Consider the following 17,412-nt stretch of genomic DNA (forward strand, 5'->3'; position numbering starts at 1 on the left):
TGCTTTTGAGCCAAAAATTGGAGCCTCACCTTCCCTAAAAAGCTATGCTGATCTCCTGCTTTTCTATGAATTCAAGATGCCACAACTACCTAAGATGCCACTCCACAACTACCTAAGAACATTAAAAAACCAAAAAAACTTGAATTCATTTTGCAAATTTAATGTAACTCTGATAGCAAAATATGACAGCATACAGAAAGCAAACAATAAAGCAGAAACAGCAAACAGATTTTCCATAGCATGTCACCCTCAGCGGATTGGTCATAGCTGCTTAGACTGATGTGTGGACAAAGATTCCATGGATGTGCCTTGACTCCATGGGAAGGACTGCTGCAATTCATTAGTGGTATCTGTAAACATGGGGAATAAACCTGAAAACAAAATACACAGGAACACATTTTAGCACCAAATATACTGCTTTCTCATACTTCCCTCATTGCCTCATCTTCCCACCCCACTCTCCGACCCCGAGGTTTCTTATACCCATCCTCATGGGCCCTGGTAATGAAAATATTACAATTACCTGAACTCTCACTAGCCATAGGAGAAGCCACAGGCACCAAGGCTGGTGGCTCCACCACCAAAGCCAGGACCAGTGCTCAGTCCACTGCTGAAGCCAGTACCAGTGCTTGGTCCACCGCCGAAGCCAGCACCGGTGCTCGGTCCACTGCTGAAGCCAGCTCCAGTGCTCAGTCCACCGCAGAAGCCACTGGTGCTTGGTCCACTGCAGAAGCCAGCACCAGTGCTTGGTCCACCGCTGAAGCCAACAATAGAACTGGGTCCACTACTGAAACTGGTGCTCGTGCTGGGTTCTCCAGTAAAGCCATTGCTGGTGTTGGAACCACTGCCAAAGCCAATGATGGTACTCAGTCCTCTGTTGAAGCCGGCATTAGGCCCACTGCCAAAGCCATCGCTGGTGCTGAGGCCACCACCAAAGCCAGCTCTGGTGCCAAGTGTGCTGCCAAAACCAGCATTAGTGCCCAGTCCACCACCAAAGCCATCGCTGGTGACCAGTCCTCCACTAAAGCCAGCACTGGTACCTAGTCCACCACCAAAGCCAGTAGTGGTGCCTAGTCCGCCACTGAAGCCAGAGCTGGTGCCTAGTCCGCCACCGAAGCCAGTGCTGGTGCCTAGCCCAACATTGAAGCTAGCACTGGTGCCTAGGCCACCACCGAAGCCAGTGCTGGTGCTCAGTCCACCACCAAATCCAGCACTGGTGCTTAATGCATTGTCAAAGTTGAAACCGGCACTGGTGCTGGGTCCATCACCAAAACTGGCACTGGTAGCACCACTAAAGCAGGCACTGGTGCTAGGAGGGCCACCAAAGCATAGGCTGGTGTTAGATGCACTGCCAAAGCAGAGGCTGGTGCTGGGAGCGCCACCAAAACAGAGGCTGGTGCTATGAGCACCACCAAACCTGACACTGGTGCTGGGAGCACCACCAAAGCTGATACTCGTGCTGGGAGCACCACCAAAACCCATATTGTTGCTAGGAGTACCACCAAAGTCAGTGGTGGTACTAAGTGCCCCACTGAAGCCAGCACTGGTGCTGAATGCACCACCAAAGCCAGGGTTGGTGCTGGGTGCAACACTGAAGCCAGCACTGGTGCTGACAGCACCGCCAAAACTGGCACTGGTGTTGAGTCCTCCACCAAAGCCAGCACTGGTGCTGGGAGAGCCACCAAAGCAGACACTGTTGCTTAGTGTACTGCCAAAGTCGGTGCTGGTGCAGACAGCACCACCAAAGCCAGCACTGGTATTGAGTGCACAGCCAAAGCTGGCACTGGTGTTGAGTGCACTGCCAAAGCCAGCACTGATGCTGGGAGAGCCACCAAAGCAGACACTGGTGTTTAGTGTACTGCCAAAGTCAGTGCTGGTGCAGACAGCACCACCAAAACCAGGACTGGTGTTGAGTGCACTGCCAAAGCCAGGACTGGTGCTGGGAGACGCACCAAAGCAGACACTGTTGCTTAGTGTACTGCCAAAGTCAGTGCTGGTGCAGACAGCACCACTAAAACCAGCACTGGTGTTGAGTGCACTGCCAAAGCCAGCACTGGTGCTGGGAGAGCCACCAAAGCAGACACTGGTGTTTAGTGTACTGCCAAAGTCGGTGCTGGTGCAGACAGCACCACCAAAACCAGCACTGGTGTTGAGTGCACAGCCAAAGCTGGCACTGGTGCTGAGTGCACTGCCAAAGCCAGCACTGGTGCTGGGAGAGCCACCAAAGCAGACACTGTTGCTTAGTGTACTGCCAAAGTCGGTGCTGGTGCAGACAGCACCACCAAAGCCAGCACTGGTGTTGAGTGCACAGCCAAAGATGGCACTGGTGTTGACTGCATTGCCAAAGCCGGCACTGGTGCTGGGAGAGCCACCAAAGCAGACACTGTTGCTTAGTGTACTGCCAAAGTCGGTGCTGGTGCAGACAGCACCACCAAAGCCAGCACTGGTGTTGAGTGAACTGCCAAAGCCGGAACTGGTGCTGGGAGAGCCACCAAAGCAGACACTGGTGTTTAGTGTACTGCCAAAGTTGGTGTTGGTGCAGACAGCACCACCAAAGCCAGGACTGTTGTTGACTGCACAGCTAAAGCTAGCACTGGTGCTGGGAGAGCCACCAAAGCAGACGCTGGTGCTTAGTGTACTGCCAAAGTCAGTGCTGGTGAAGACAGCACCACCAAAGCCAGCACTGGTATTGAGCGCTCCATCAAAGCCAGCACTGGTGTTGAGCACTCTGTCAAAGTTGGTACTGGTACTGGGAGAGCCACCAAAGCAGACGCTGGTGCTTAGTGTACCACCAAAGTTGGCACTGGTGTTGGGAGAGCCACAGAAGGAGACACTGGTGCTGAGTGTACCACCAAAACCAGTGTTGGTGTTGGGGGAGCCACCAAAACAGATACTGGTACTGAGTGTACCCCCAAAGCTGGCACCAGAGCTGGGAGAGCCACCAAAGCAGACGCTGGTGCTGAGTGTGCCTCCAAAACCAGTGCTGGTGCTAAGTGCACCACTGAAAACTGTGCTTGTAGTGGGCACACTGCCAAAGCTGGTGCTGGTGCTGAGTGCACCACTAAAGCCAGCAGTGGTGCTGAGTGTGCCTCCAAACCCAGAGCTGGCTCCACCACTGAAAGGGGCACTGGTGTTGAGTGGACCACTGAAACTAGAGCTGACTCCATCACTAAAGCTGGCACTGGTACAAGGTATGCCACCAAAGCTAATGCTGGCTTGACTGCTAAAACTAGAGCTGGTGCTGGGTGCACCACCAAAGCCAATACAGGCTGTACTGCTGAAGCTGGGGCTAGCGCTGGCTGTTCCACCAAAACTAATGCTGGCTGCACTACTGAAGCTGGCACTGGTGCTGGGTATACCACTGAAGGTAATGGCAGCTCCACCACCAAAGCCACCACTGGGGCTGGGTGCACCACTGAGGCTAATACTAGCACCATCGCTGAAGCTAGCCCTGGTGCTAGCTCCTCTGCTGAAGTTGACGTTGGTGCTGGCATCCGCATTTTCTTGGGCTCTGCCCTCAATTTCAAATGAAAATCTGCTCCAGGCCTGAGCATCATCACCCAACTCTTCCCTTGTTAGGCAGTCAATATCCATGTCATCCCAATTCCAGGGCCCAGCCACAGCTTCCTCTCCAATCCCCATTTGGGCTCTTGCCTCAGCCCTGGCCTCAGCCTCGGCCACAGCCACAGCTGCAGCTTGGACTTCCATCTCCACTGCCTCCCGGTACTGAGCAGCCCAGTCCTTGGGGTCTTTCTTCTGTACCTAAAATGGGAATGATAATCATTATAAGGGAAATAACTCTTGTAATCATGTATTAAGCACCTACTATAGGGTTTGTATAGAAGTAATGGCAATTTTTTTTTAAATTCCTAGTTACTAGAGCTCTATCATGGGTCAGTCCTGAGATCTAATTTCAGCTCTGATAACTTAGGTGCTATATAACCTTGGACAAGTTACTTAACCTCACTGAGCCTAAGTGTCTTCATCTATAATATGGGAAATGATAAGAAAGTATGTTGTGAACTGAATGTTTGTATCCCCCCAAAATCCATATGTTGAATCCCCAACCCCCAATGTGACTGTATTTGGAGATAGGGCCTTTATAGAAGTAATTAAGGTTAAATGATATCATAAGGGTGGGGTTCTGATCCAATAGGATTAGTGTCCTTATAAGAAAAGACACTAGAAAGCTCGCTTTCTTTCTCTGCCATGTGTGGACACAGCAAGAGGGTGGCCATGTGCAAGCCAGGAGGAGAGCCCTCACCAGAAACTGACCATGCTGGACCTTGACCTGGGATTCTCACCCTCCAGACCTGTGAGAAAATAAATTTCTGTTTTTCAAGCCACTCGGTCTATGGTATTTTGTTATGGCAGCCAAAGCTGATTAATACAAAGTATTAATTCATGAAGAATGAATGAGATGATGTAAACTATATATCTAGCAGCATTTGGGACATAAATGACATTCCATATGTTTATATGTGAACTTCAGACTGCTCTGTACCTGACCATCCCTGCACTTTGCCTGACCCAGCCAGGGGAATCCTATTCCCTTAGTAAGCCAAACTCAGGCAGCTTTCCTATTACCTTGCATGCAAACTTGAGGACTTTCATCTTGCTAGTCTCATGGTAGGAGCGCAAGCCCCAGAAGAACTCATATTCAGGTGGTCTGCTGTTGGGGACCCTCTTGTACTCCAGGTACCTTGGAGAAAGGAAATGAAACTTACTTTGAACCAAGCAAACCTGTTGTCTAACCACTAGGCATGAAGTAGCAACCTCCTCCAAACAAATACTGGAGAAGGATTTCTAAGATCCTCCTGCCCCAGACTCATTCCCAAACAGAGTTCATGGTCTCAGCTTCTAATACTGAGCCGTTTCCCATTGGCTGTGTGCAAAGGAGTCACTTAGGGTGCTGCAGTAGAGACATGTGTCGAGTAATATGTCACAGGAAGGCCAAAGTATATTGCCACCAGTAGGACTAACTCGAGATTTCTGTTGGGTGTGTTGTAGACAGAGGGGCCATTCTTCAGACCCCCTGCTCTGCGCACACCCCACTACAAGGGTCTTGTGTTGAGTCTGACCCAGTCCTGGAAAAGTCTGCCCGTGGGAATTTTAGGCAGGACTCAATTCTAGAACGCAGGATGCCCATCCCTCTAAAGCTAGTGTAAGAAAGGTGGTGACCAAGCACTTTCTGGATCAGATCAGTACGCCCAGAACACTTCAGGGCCAGACAAAGCAAAGCCCCCAAACACCACTTACTTCTGCTTGACAAACTCGTCTGTGATGAGCTTCCTTACTTCCCCAAACAGCGAATGCTTCACCCTGACAATGGGAAAAATAACCTGTGAACACAGATCAGAACTGCCCAGATGAGGGCAGGGGCATTATCCAACATGGAAGAGACCTCTCTAGCACGTGGGGCAGTCTCAATGAGGTGAAGAAAGAAGTAAGCGTGTGGCCACTAGAGCAAGCAGCAGATGGCTCTTTGTGAGAGAAACCTGAAGGTCTATCTAACATCTCAGCTTCGAACAGACAGAGGACATAGGGGAGAGAGGGAGCAGAGAGTTCAGGACCCTTTCCCCATCCACCCAGGTCAGAACCCTGGGCCCTCTCCACCAGACCACCAGGCTGATGCGATCCTGGGACCGTCCTCTCTTGCCAAAGGACAACATGGACAGCAAGCGCTGAGAGAGCCCAATCATACCCAGGATGCAGCCCCAACTTGCGTAGCACCTCCCAGATGACAGCTGCGAGGGGAGGCAAGAGGAGAGAGGGACAGAAAATGAACACTTGGAATCCAGACCATGGCCACCCATTCAGCTACACACCAAGCCACTCACCCTCACTGGCCTTGTTGCCATTCATAAAAATGACACTCAGAATCACCATGAGGAGACCCAGCTTCGGTGTGTCCTTGGTCCTAAGGCAATAATAGGACAGAGAGTTTTATGCCCAGCAGCCATCTTCAAAAGACACATCAGCCAGCTCAATAGGCTAGCCTCTCCCAGATTCCTCAGATATGGGAGAATTCTGCCGAGTCTATGCTTCAAGCTCCATGTGACCCTGGGCAAGGCACGTAGACTCGTGAGTCTCAGTCTCTTATTCAGAAAAATGAGAAAATCACATCTTCCCCTTCCCAGGTTGCCAAGAAGATGGAAGGATGCCTGTCAACCTGGTACAACCCAGGCACCCAGTCAACATGAGTCCCTTCTTTCTCTCCCAGACCCCCCTCAGCCCTGAGAGAATTCTAGTCAGGGCCCCACTGACAATACTCCACATGACCCTGGACAATTTCCCAGCTTGCTCCAGGCTTCAGTTTTCATATATATGCAGTAAGGAGGTGAGGCCATGGTAAAGTCTCTTTCATGTGAATCTATGTTGATTCTGCCAGTCTGACTTCAAGTCAAAGCCATGACTGTTATTTTTGGTCATTCCTTGTCTGGACTGGTTATCTCCTAGGTTCAAGTCTAGCCTTGTGAGTTAAACTAGGTACTTCTTGAAGACAGAGCAAGCATTTTGTCCTTCTCTAACTCCCCACAGCATGGTGAAGGGAGTAAGCACTACACAAAGATATATACAGAAAAAAGCACATCCAAATCTTTCTTGCCCTTAGAGCATTCTGATCCACCCATACTACGAAGCTCTCCTTGAGAACTACTCTACCAAGGCCTGGCCAGGGACTCAGTAGGAAGAGAGACAAGCAACAATAGGCCTGCTTTCCTGGGAAGCTTCTGGAGAGACAGGAAACCTGACAGCAGCAATGCCCCATCCCAGTCTCTTACAGCCTTCAGTCCATCATAATCAGGCACCACTACTGAGTGCAGGGCTCCAACTATGTGTGGGGGCTGGGACACGGGCTTTGGGGGCCCTGTCTTTCCTGACCCTCTAAGAGGATGTAGGGAGAGAGTACAGGGTATGGCTAGAACCATGAACAAAAGCAGAAGCTCCCCTCGCACCCCAGCCCTTTCCCAGCTTACGTTCCCAGTATGCCTGCGGAGGATTCCTGATTGCTGATGAGAATATATAAGCTATTTTGCTTATCAATTTCCTTCAGATTGACTCGAAACATCTGCCAAGTAAAAGAATAGCCTGTGAGATCACAAAACTCAGCTTAGGCATCAATGAGCTTCCCAGGCATGCTGTGGCTCCCCATGTACCTAGGGGTTTTGTGCATGTGAGAAATCAGTGAGATAATGCACATAAAGCATGTAACTAAGTGCTGGCACCCAGTAAACACACAGCAAATGTACTACTATCATCAATGTCATCATCTTGATCAGTGGAAACCTAGGGAGACAGACAATGAGGAATGGAAGGGACAGGTGAGCATCTGAAATACATGTCAGGATGTGTCCAGCTGCAGACAGAAGCTGGGACTAAGTTGAGTGGCTTGGGTCCTAGCTATGCTTTCATTACTGACTTGCTGTGTAACCCATGGCTAGTCTACACTGCTCCCTAGGCCACTGTCTACCCATCAGCACAGTGATGGGGCTGGACTAGCTGGTCTCTGTGGTTCCCCCCGGAAGGGACATGTACACCTTTGATTCGAATCCTCCCCATTGCACCCATCCCCCAGGGCTGCCCTTTCACCTTCTCCAGAGCATAGCTTGCTCGTTCAATGATCTCTGGGAAATATTCATCATATTCTTGGATGACATCCTTCAGCATGTCTGCAGGAAGGGAAAAGTGGGAGCAGCCAGGCTGAGCAGGGGCCACAGGGCCACAGCCCTTTTGCCAGTCCTGTGGGGTCAGTGCAGCCAGAGACCTGAACTGTGTTAATGGGAGATGCCAGCCATGGCAGAGGATGAGGAGAATACAGGTGTAGAAATGAGAAAACGAGGAGGCCATAAAGGTAAAAGGTTACCCCCAGACCATGAGGGGAGAGGAGAGTGGAGAGACGAGCTCAAGGAGGAGGGTTGGTAGGACACTACCTGAGCGCTTGATGGGGATCTTTGTCTGGTCCTTAACCAACAGGTATTTCACCAACTTATTTGCCTGAGAGAAGAGGAATGGATGGGGAGATCTCAATATGTTTACAGAAAATTTGGAAGGGGCAGAGAAGAGGGCAGGTGAAGAAGAGACTGGGCAGCATTGGATTCTTACCCTTTCTTGCAAAATGGCCACATCTCGGGGTGGTGGAGGCCTCCGGCCCCATGGGATCCGCCTGTAATTACTGCCACTTCTCTCATCCCCATTCAGATGCCTGGACTTCATCATCAGAAAGAATGAAGATCCAGAGTCACCAGGTGAAAGAGATAGCTTTGTCTCCTCATCTGCCTCCTTTAGAAAGTCTCCTTAAACCTTCCCCTGTAGTGGGGCCTGACCCTGCCATTGGTCACCCTGAGTCCTGGGCTTATCTTTCATTGTCTCCCAGCAGGAGTTTCATTCCTCTGTCAGGCCAGGAGCAACCCAAGGACAGGGCCTGGGGCTTCTCCTCTTCCTTTGGCCACCACTGATTCTGCTAGCTGGTACTCCTTAGACAAGTCACTTCACCTCTCTGGGACTCAGTTTTCTTATGTGTAAAACTGAGACCTATGATCCCTTGTTGGTAAGAGTTACTTTCAAGACATAAAGATAAAACTTGTATAAATGTACCCAACACAAAGTTACCATGTGGCACATGGTAACTACTACATAAATACAAATTGAATTACATACAGGTTGTAGCTAAGTGTATGGATGTCTTCTTTCCCCACCAATCTGTGAACTGCCAGGGAGCAAAAACTATATCACATTCTTCTCAGCATCTTCCATAGCCTATCTGAACACAGGGATTGGCTCAAAGTAAAAAGGTTCAGTTAAATTGTATAGAAGAAAAGTACAACTAGAAGGATAGGAATGGAAAAGAAGCACAAAGTCAAGGATGGTGATGTCAGAGATCTCACCTTTCTGTTCCTCTTGCCCTGAGTCCTGGTTGTGGGCTCCAGACTCAAGTGAGCCAGATAGTCATCTGCCAGGGCCTGGACAGCAGCAGCAACCTGAGACTCAAGGGTACTTACGTTGGTCTGAGCTGTGGCCATCTTGGTCTTTGCCCCTTGGTCAGTAATTTGAGTCAGGCTTTCAGTTGCCCGAGCCTTAGTGGCAGTCTTCCGAGCCCTAGACCCTCTCTTGACCCAAAGGTTGGTTGCTAGTGCTTGGTTTGTGACCATTTGAGTGGCAGGTGGGGCCTTAAAGATTTCAGAGGCAAAATTTGGGCCCTTATTGACAGCCTTCTTGCCCTTGGATTTTTTGGGCTGGATAGCTGCTGCTGAGGCTTCAATATGTCTGGTGACATTTGGAGCCTCTATATGCTCAATGTCACTATGCGTGGCCTTAGCAGTTGTCTTCTTGGCTTTACAGGCTTTCTTGGTTCGGATGGAGGCTGCTGTGGCCTGGATATTGACTGTCTCACTGATAATTTGGCCTTGAGTGGTAGCTGTATAGGTGGCAATTGGAGCCGGTGAGACCTCAGTGGCACTAGCTATGGCTTTATTTGCAACCTTCTTGGCCTTAGAAGCTTTCTTAGGCTTGGTGGAGGCTATCAAAGCCTGGGAATTGGCTGACTCACTGGCAATTGGAGCCTGGATAGTCTGTGAGATGACTGGTAGGTTTAAGACCTGCAAGGGTGACTTGAGCTGTGTAGTGACACCCTGACTGCCAGTTGGGGATTGAGAGCCTTGGGCTGCCTTGGCAGTAACTTTCTTCATCTTGTTGGCTTTCTTAGGCTGAGCAGTGATTGAAGAAGCCTGAATATTGGCTGCCTCAGTGATAGCTGAAGCCTGGCTAATCTGGGTGATGATTGGCAAGTTTAAAACCGGCAGAGTTATTCTGGGCTTGTTAGTGGCAATTTCATTGGCAGTTGGGACTGGAGGGTCAGCAGGTGCAGCCTTAGCAATGGTCTTTATAGGGGCCTTCTTGGTCTTGCTTTTCTTAGGCCGGTTAGCAACTGAGGAGTCCATGGCCAGAGGGTCCTTGGTTGCCGCCAACAGGGTGTGCATCAGCAAGACACTGTCTTCTTCTGTGGTCTCAGTCTGTACATCTGGAGGGAAGGGAAGCCCCAGGCTCCCAGGGGGAGGCAGAGGGCCCTACACACTTAGGATTATGATCGTCTGGGCCATGGTACCTCCCTATAGCCCACCCCTTTCCATGAAGATCTCCCCTTCCTCTGAGCAGTGGTTGATTAAAGGGAGTGGGAGAAGGGGAAGCGAGCAAGGGATAGTCAGGCAGGTTTTCGTCTCCTCCCCTTTCACCATGCAGGGGAGGACTGCAGGGGAGGAGGTTAGGCAGGGAATTATGCAGCTACATGGTGGTAGGGGGCTCAAGAGCTGTAAGTGAACTCAGGACAGGGCGGATGGCCTGGTGAGAATGCAGAAAGGCCTCACCTGGAATGGAGGCATCCTATAACTGTAGTCATTTCTCTTATCCATCATTCTGGGAGGCCAAGTAACAGCTGAGCCTAAAAGGAATGAGCCTGAGTTAGGGGAGAATGAGACAGAGGTGGGGAGTCATGAGACCTTTCATCTCACCTATCCTGAAGTGGGGGAGTCTCATCTAACCTTCGGCCCCAAACCTTTGAACTCCTGGATTCTTATAAAGAATCTTAGAAATTCCGGCCATCTCTTTTCCCAGCCCCAGTTCTTTTTGCCTCCAAGAGAGTCAGTTCTACAACTTCGCCCCTTTACACGCCCCCTACCGCAACTTGATTGTGCGCATGCGCGCCGATCAGGGCCCGGCTCTCAGGCCCACCGCTTTCCCAAAAGAACCCGTTCAAGACGCTCATCGCGCATGCGCCTTGGTGAGCCGGCCAGTCTAACCAGCTCATTCCCACATACGCCCCCCGCTCTCAGAGCAGCAGAATATCTCTGCCCCACCCCTGACCCACTGTTTCTAACTGCATCACATCTCTCGATCCAACCCTTCCCCCAACACCAGCCCCCTCCCTCCGCCCTGCAGTACCACTTCGCACCGCCTTTTCCCAATACGCCCCCTCCCTCCGCTCTGCAGTACGTCTCTGCACCGCCCCTTCCCCAACACCACTCCCCACTCTTTCCACGTCTGCATGTGCCCGGCCCAGCCCTTTCTTCAACATGGATACCCCATCCCCAAATCCAACGGAATAAACCCTCCGTGTATTCCTTGTTCTTTAACCCTACCAGGTCCTGTCTTTTTCCCTTTTCAAACTAGAACCAACCGGGTCCTAGCCCCTCCTTTTTCCTGCCTGAGTCTGGTCCTTTCAGCTGCTCAATGGGATTCTGCCCCCTCCTTTCTCTGGGTCCCGATCCCTTCTTTCCTCGGCCCAAAAAGGGTCCTGCCTCCTTTCTCCAGCCTGAACGGAGTCCTGCCTTTCTCCTATCTCCCTCCTCCTCCCCTCGTGCCACTGCCTGAACAATTTCTCGATCCTTCCTTTCTGTGGTCACAACCAGGTCTGCATCCCTCTTTCTTATGGTCCGAACCAAGTCCAGATCTCTCTTTTCTGTGGCCCAAAGGGGATTCTGCCTCCTCCTTTCTCCCGTGCGAACCAGGTCCATGCACCTCTAAACACAACTACTGTGATGCGGTTAAGTCCCAACCCCCCAGCAGATTTTATTCAAACCTTAGGGGCGTGTGGAGTCAGGCACGTCGAAGCGGCAGCCAGGAAGCCCCCACAGGATCTTCACTAAAGCCAGCACCTCAGCTCACCTCGTCCTCCTGAGTCCAAAAGGCGTCTGCTCTCTCCAAGCCTCTCCTTAGGTCTGAGCTTATCCCCCCCTCCCTGGCCGGAAGTGGTCCTGCCTGTTTCCGCCTCCAGAGGGGGGTCTCCGTCCCTGCCTGTCAGCCTCTTCCTCTGCTCGCTGCTTTCAACTTTCCATTCTCCTCAGTGTAACTCCTCTTTTCTGCTTACTACCCCTTATTCATCAATCACTCCCTCTTATTCTCCATTTGATTTCTCTGGTCTCTACCCTGTATCCCTGTTCCTCTTTGATCCTCCATTTCTCCCTAGGAGGAATGTGCTTCTCCGAGCTCCCACACCAACCCTTCTTATCCCTACACTGATTACACTGAGTGTTGTTATACTGTGTATCTGGGTCTCTCTCCCCCAGGAGCTGCCTTGGGGGCAGGGGACTAGGTCATCTTCATTTCTACCTCTCAAGTATGACCAGATTAAAACATTTAGATGCTCTAAACACTAAAAATAGGATGCCCCTACATCATATGTAATTCAGAATAAAAACAGTAAATGCAAAATGTCTACAGAAGGTTTTTTATTGATCCCTCAATGACTATATTGATGCTTTTTAAAAATATCAACTTATTTGAAAAATAGTGTGGGCTGTGTTCCTCCTTTATCAGTCCACTAAGCAAGTATTTAGGCCCTTTTGTACCATGGTGCATTGCTTCCCGGTGCAGGAAAAAATTTGTGGCATTCATTTATTCACTGGATTGTCCAAAAGAGAGCAAGGGTAACTACACTTATGTCAGATAAAACAGACATTAAGTAAAAAACTGTAAAACAAGATAAAAACATCATTACATAATGATAAAGGAGCCAATTCATGAAGAAGATCTAATAACTATAGATATATATGTACCCATTATAAAAGCACCAAAATATATAAAGCAAATATTAATATATCTAAAGGGACCGATAGACTGCAATGCAATAATAGTAGGGGATGTTAATACACCACTTTTAACAATGCACAGATCATCCAGAGAGAAAATCAATAGAGATGCATTGGATTCAGACCAAATGGACTTAACAAATATATACAGAACAGTTCATCCAACAGCAGAAGAATACACATTCTTCTTAAGTGCTCATGGAACATTCTTGTGGATAGGTCATAAGTTAGGCCACAAAACAAGTGTTAACAAATTTAAGAAGACTGAAATCATATCAAGTATCTTTTCCAACCACAATGATATGAAACTAAAAATTAATAAGAGAAGAAATTCCAAAAAATTCACAAATATATAGAAATTAAACAACATGCTCCTGAATAACCAATGGATCAAAAAAGAAATTAAAGGGGAATTTAAAATATCCTAAAACAAGGCTGTTCTGGGGAAGGAGTGGGTGGCAGAGGCCACAATGGCTTTGGCTAGAGACAGCGACTGCTAGGGCACTACACTGGAGGCTCCCTCCACCAGTGGTCCCTTCCTGGTCCAGGTGAGCAGTGGGAAGTCGACTGTGTGTAAGAAGATCATGGAGCTGCTGGGACAGAACGAAGTGGACCACTGGCAGCACAAGTTGGTCATCCTAAGCCAAGACAGGTTCTATAAGGTCCTGACAGCAGAACAGAAGGCTAAATCCTTTAAGGGACAGTACAAATTTGACAATCCAGATACTTCTGATAATGATCTGATGCACAGGACTCTGCAAAACCTCTTGGAGGGCAAAACTGTCAAAGTTCAAACCTATGATTTTTGTGACCCACTCAAGGTTACCAGAGACCACAGTGGTTTATCCTGTGGACGTGGTTCTGTTTTAGGGCATCTTGGTGTTCTATAGCCAGGAGATCTGGGATATGTTCTACATGCACCTCTTTATGGACACAGACTCCAAAGTCAGGCTCTTTCAAAGAGTTCTCCTGGACATGCACTGAGGACCTGGAGCAGGTTCTCACCAAGTATACCACCTTCATCAAACCAGCCTTTGAGGTGTTCTGCCTGCTGACAAAGAAGTATGCCAATGTGATCATCCCTTGTGGGGTTGACAATATGGTTGCCATCAACCTGATCATGCAGCACATCCAGGACATTCTGAACAGTGATATCTGCAAATGGCACCAAGGAGAGTCCAATGGGAAGAGCTACAAGAGGACCTTTCTGAGCCAGGAGACCACCCTGGGGTGCTGACCTCTGGCAAATGGTCACACTTGGAGTGCAGCAGCAGACCCCACTGAGGAGCTACCTTGTGCTACTCCTTGAACCTCCTGGGCAGGTCTCCCAACAGGCACATGCTTTCAGGGACTGGGCCTGGAGATACTCACCTACCCCTGAAAATGCACCCACTGCTTCCTCTTGGTATATGTTCCAGGGTGGCATTAGGATAAAGGCCTCCTTTACTTATGAATTGAAACCTGGACATGTCATTCAAACTCAGTTTGATAAGATATTGACAGGGCATTCCTGAGGTTCTCACCTGCTTCCCCAGGTTTCAGGAGGTTTAAAACTCTCTCTAGGTCACTGATAAATGCCACAGAATGTGTAGTAAGCCTGTGATGCTTGCTTCCATAAGAAATGCAAGTCATTTATTGTTGGAGAAACTGAAGAAATAGCATGGACACCATGGCTGGCCTAGTGTTTTCTTAACAGTGAACCCACAGAGATATGTTTTCCAGTCTGATTTGGTTCACACACACATGTATAACTGAAAAGTTTTATAAGAGAATACTTTCCTTTTTACATGTTACACATCTTAATGTTTTCTATTTTATTCTGGTTCATAGCACAAGGCTGATTGTGACCTATGAGCCTAATTTCATGGTCACACTCAAGGAGTGGCAAACACTGATGTGAGGAGACACAGAGAGACAGTTCCCTCCTCCTCACCTGTGTGTCAAAGGCAGGAGAAGAGGCAGGAGCACTGGGGAACAGCCAGTGTCACACACAGCAGACAGGGCTTTTGCAGTTCGGGTCCCGGGAGCCTGTATAGCTGGCAGAGCAGCAGCAGTCAGGTCTATCTCGGCTGGAACAAGTGGTGTCTATGCATAGTCCTGCCCAGGCTGGGCCCTCCCACCAAGCACCAGGAGCCCAGAGCCCAGGGTGCTGTCTCTGGACAGGCCATCCCCAGTGTAATTCCCAGCCATGTCCAGGGCACAGTGCCTCCAGCCAAGGCATGTGCTGGATTGTAGAGGTTCCAATGAATGTGGCTGTCCAAGGCTGGCCAGTCTCTCTTATGCCAGTCCTGAGCTCATGGCCTCACAAGCAATCTCCTGTGTCTGCATCCAAATTTGTTTTCCCTCCCACATAATGGCCATTTATGTGAAGTATCCCTTACCACTGTCACAAGCCAAACTGCACAGGCAGCTCTGGGCTTCCTTTCATCCAGTATAACTCACTGTAGTCATGCAGACATGAGTTAAGCTGAGGTGAGCTCTGGAGCTGGTTTCTGATAACTGTAAAAGTTTTGTCAAGCTTAGGCCCTTTTGGAGGGGGAATCAATAAATAACACCAAATATTTAAAAAAGCCATCTTAAAACAATACAAGGCTACTAACCAAAACAACACAGTACCAGTATAAAAGTAGAGACATAGACCAATGGAACAGAATAGAGAACACAGAAATAAAACCATCTACTTACAACCAACTGATCTTTGACAAAGCAGACAACAACCTATACTGGGGAAAGTAAACCTTGTTCAGTAAATGGTGCTGGGAAAACTGGATATCCACATGCAGAAGAATGAAACAGGACTCCTATCTCTCGCCATATACAAAAGTAATTCAAGATGGATAAAAGACTTAAATGTAAGGCATGAAACCATAAAATTCTAGAAGAAAACAAATAGGAAAAACTCTTCCAGACATTGGCCAAGGCATAGAATTTATGACTAAGACCTCAAAGGCAAATATAGCAGCAACAAAAATAAATAAATGGGACTTAATTAAATTAAAAAGTTTCTGCACAGCAAAAGAAATAATTGATAGAGTTAATAGACCACCTACAGAATGGGAGAAAATATTAGCAAACCATATATCCAAAAAAGGGCTAATATCCAGAATATACAAATAACTCAAACAAATCAGCAAGAAAAAAAAACTATACTAAAAAGTGGACAAAAGACATGAATAGAAGTGTGTCAAAAGAAAACAAATGGCCAAGAAATATATTTAAAAATGTTCAGCATCATTAATCATCAGGGAAATGCAAATTAAAGCCACAATGAGATACCACCTTACCCTGTCAAAATGACCATTATTAAAAAGTCAAAAAACAATAGATGCTGGTATGGATGCAGAGAGAAAGGAATGCTTATACACTACAGGTGGGACTGCAAATTAGTACAACCTCTATGGAAAATAGTATGGCAATTCCTCAAAGAAATAAATGTTGGTTTACCATTTGATCCAACAATACCACTACTGGGTATTTACACGAAGGAAAAGAAGTCATTTTATCAAAGAGACACCCGCATTTGAATGTTTATTGCAGCACAATTGACAATTCACAATTGCAAAGATGTAGACTCAACCTAAGTGCCCATCAATTCATGAGTGAATAGAATGGATAAAGAAAATGTGATACACACGCACACACACACACACCATGGAGTACTACTCAGCTATAAAAAGGAATGAAATAATGTCTTTTGCAGTAACATGAGTGGAAATGGAGACCATTATCCTAAGTATCTCAAGAATGGAAAAACAAACACCACATATATTCTCTAATAATTGGGAGCTAAAAGATGGGTACACATGGGCACAAAGAAATATGAAGGACATTACAAACAAAGAAAGGAAGAGAGTGGGAGGGGATGAGGGGTAAAAACTTACCTCTCATGTACAATGAATGCTATTCTGGTGATGGGCACACCAAAAGCCCTGACTTAAGCATTATACAAGATATACATGTAACAGAAACATTTGTGCCCCCCTTAATATTTTGAAATTTTAAAAAAGAAATTAAATTAAAATATCTTAAAACAGACAAAAATGGATGCACAACATACCAAAATTTATGGGATGCAGTAAAAGCAGCTCTAAACAGGAAGTTTATAGCAATTAATGCCTACACCAAAAAGAAGAAATATCCCAAATAAACAACCTAAAGTTACACCTCAAGGAACTAGAAAATGAAGAACAAACTGATCTCAAAGTTAGTAAAAGGAAGGAAATAATAGATATTAGAACAGGAATAAATAAAATAGAGATTAGAGAAACAATAGAAAAGATCAATGAAACTAAGAGTTGGATTTTTGAAAAGGTAAACAAAATCGATAAACCTTTAGCTAAATCAGCTAAAGAAAACTAAGACAAGATGCAGATAAAGTCAGAAATGAAAGAGGACACATTATAATTGATACCACAGAAATGCAAAAGAAAATAAAAGACCACTAAGAACAATTATATGCCAAGAAATTAGATAATCTAGAAGAAATGGGTAAGTTCCTAACACATACAACATACGAAGACTGAATCATGAAAAAATAGAAAATCCTAACAGGCCAATGACAAGGAAGGAGATTAAATGAGTAATAAAAGGCTCCCATCAAAGAAAGCCCAGGACCCAGTGGATTGACTACTGAATTTTACCATTTAGAGAGGAACTAATATCAACCCTTTCAAACTCTTCAAAAAAATTGAACAGGAAGAAATACTTCCAAACTCCTTTTATTTATTTATTTATTTATTTATTTTTATTTATTTTTTTGAAACAGAGTCTCACTCTGTTGCCCGGGCTAGAGTGCCATGGTGTTAGCCTAGCACACAGCAACCTCAAACTC

General features: G+C 47.3%; 1 protein-coding gene, 1 non-coding gene and 1 pseudogene across 5 annotated transcripts; 1 reads left to right on the plus strand and 2 right to left on the minus strand.

Annotated features, from left to right (window-relative positions):
• Positions 1-127: 127 nt before the first annotated feature.
• Positions 128-11,713, minus strand: LOC138379164 (trophinin-like). 4 transcript variants are annotated; one of them, XM_069464568.1, is made up of 15 exons: positions 11,659-11,713; positions 10,362-10,435; positions 8,886-10,064; positions 8,104-8,208; positions 7,932-7,995; positions 7,591-7,670; positions 6,978-7,069; positions 5,841-5,920; positions 5,705-5,747; positions 5,260-5,322; positions 4,588-4,702; positions 3,655-3,762; positions 711-844; positions 524-680; positions 145-371 (listed from the first exon to the last, which is right to left on the minus strand). In XM_069464568.1, exons 2-13 carry the CDS (start codon positions 10,407-10,409, stop codon positions 785-787), a joined length of 2,037 nt encoding a protein of 678 aa, XP_069320669.1. In that variant the 5' UTR covers positions 10,410-10,435; positions 11,659-11,713; the 3' UTR covers positions 145-371; positions 524-680; positions 711-784. The 4 variants fall into 4 exon arrangements, with proteins under 4 accessions (XP_069320668.1, XP_069320667.1, XP_069320670.1 ...); XM_069464567.1 differs by lacking the exons at positions 524-680; positions 711-844 and having other exon boundaries at positions 128-371; XM_069464566.1 differs by lacking the exons at positions 524-680; positions 711-844 and having other exon boundaries at positions 128-371; positions 10,362-10,450.
• Positions 4,926-5,053, minus strand: LOC138379356 (small nucleolar RNA SNORA11). Its single transcript, XR_011232122.1, has one exon. It is a non-coding gene; the product is annotated as a small nucleolar RNA SNORA11 (small nucleolar RNA).
• Positions 10,691-13,865, plus strand: LOC138378993 (uridine-cytidine kinase 1-like; annotated as a pseudogene).
• Positions 13,866-17,412: the final 3,547 nt, after the last annotated feature.

Source organism: Eulemur rufifrons, chromosome 30, assembly GCF_041146395.1.
Source record: "Eulemur rufifrons isolate Redbay chromosome 30, OSU_ERuf_1, whole genome shotgun sequence".
NCBI classification, from domain to species: Eukaryota; Metazoa; Chordata; class Mammalia; order Primates; family Lemuridae; genus Eulemur; species Eulemur rufifrons.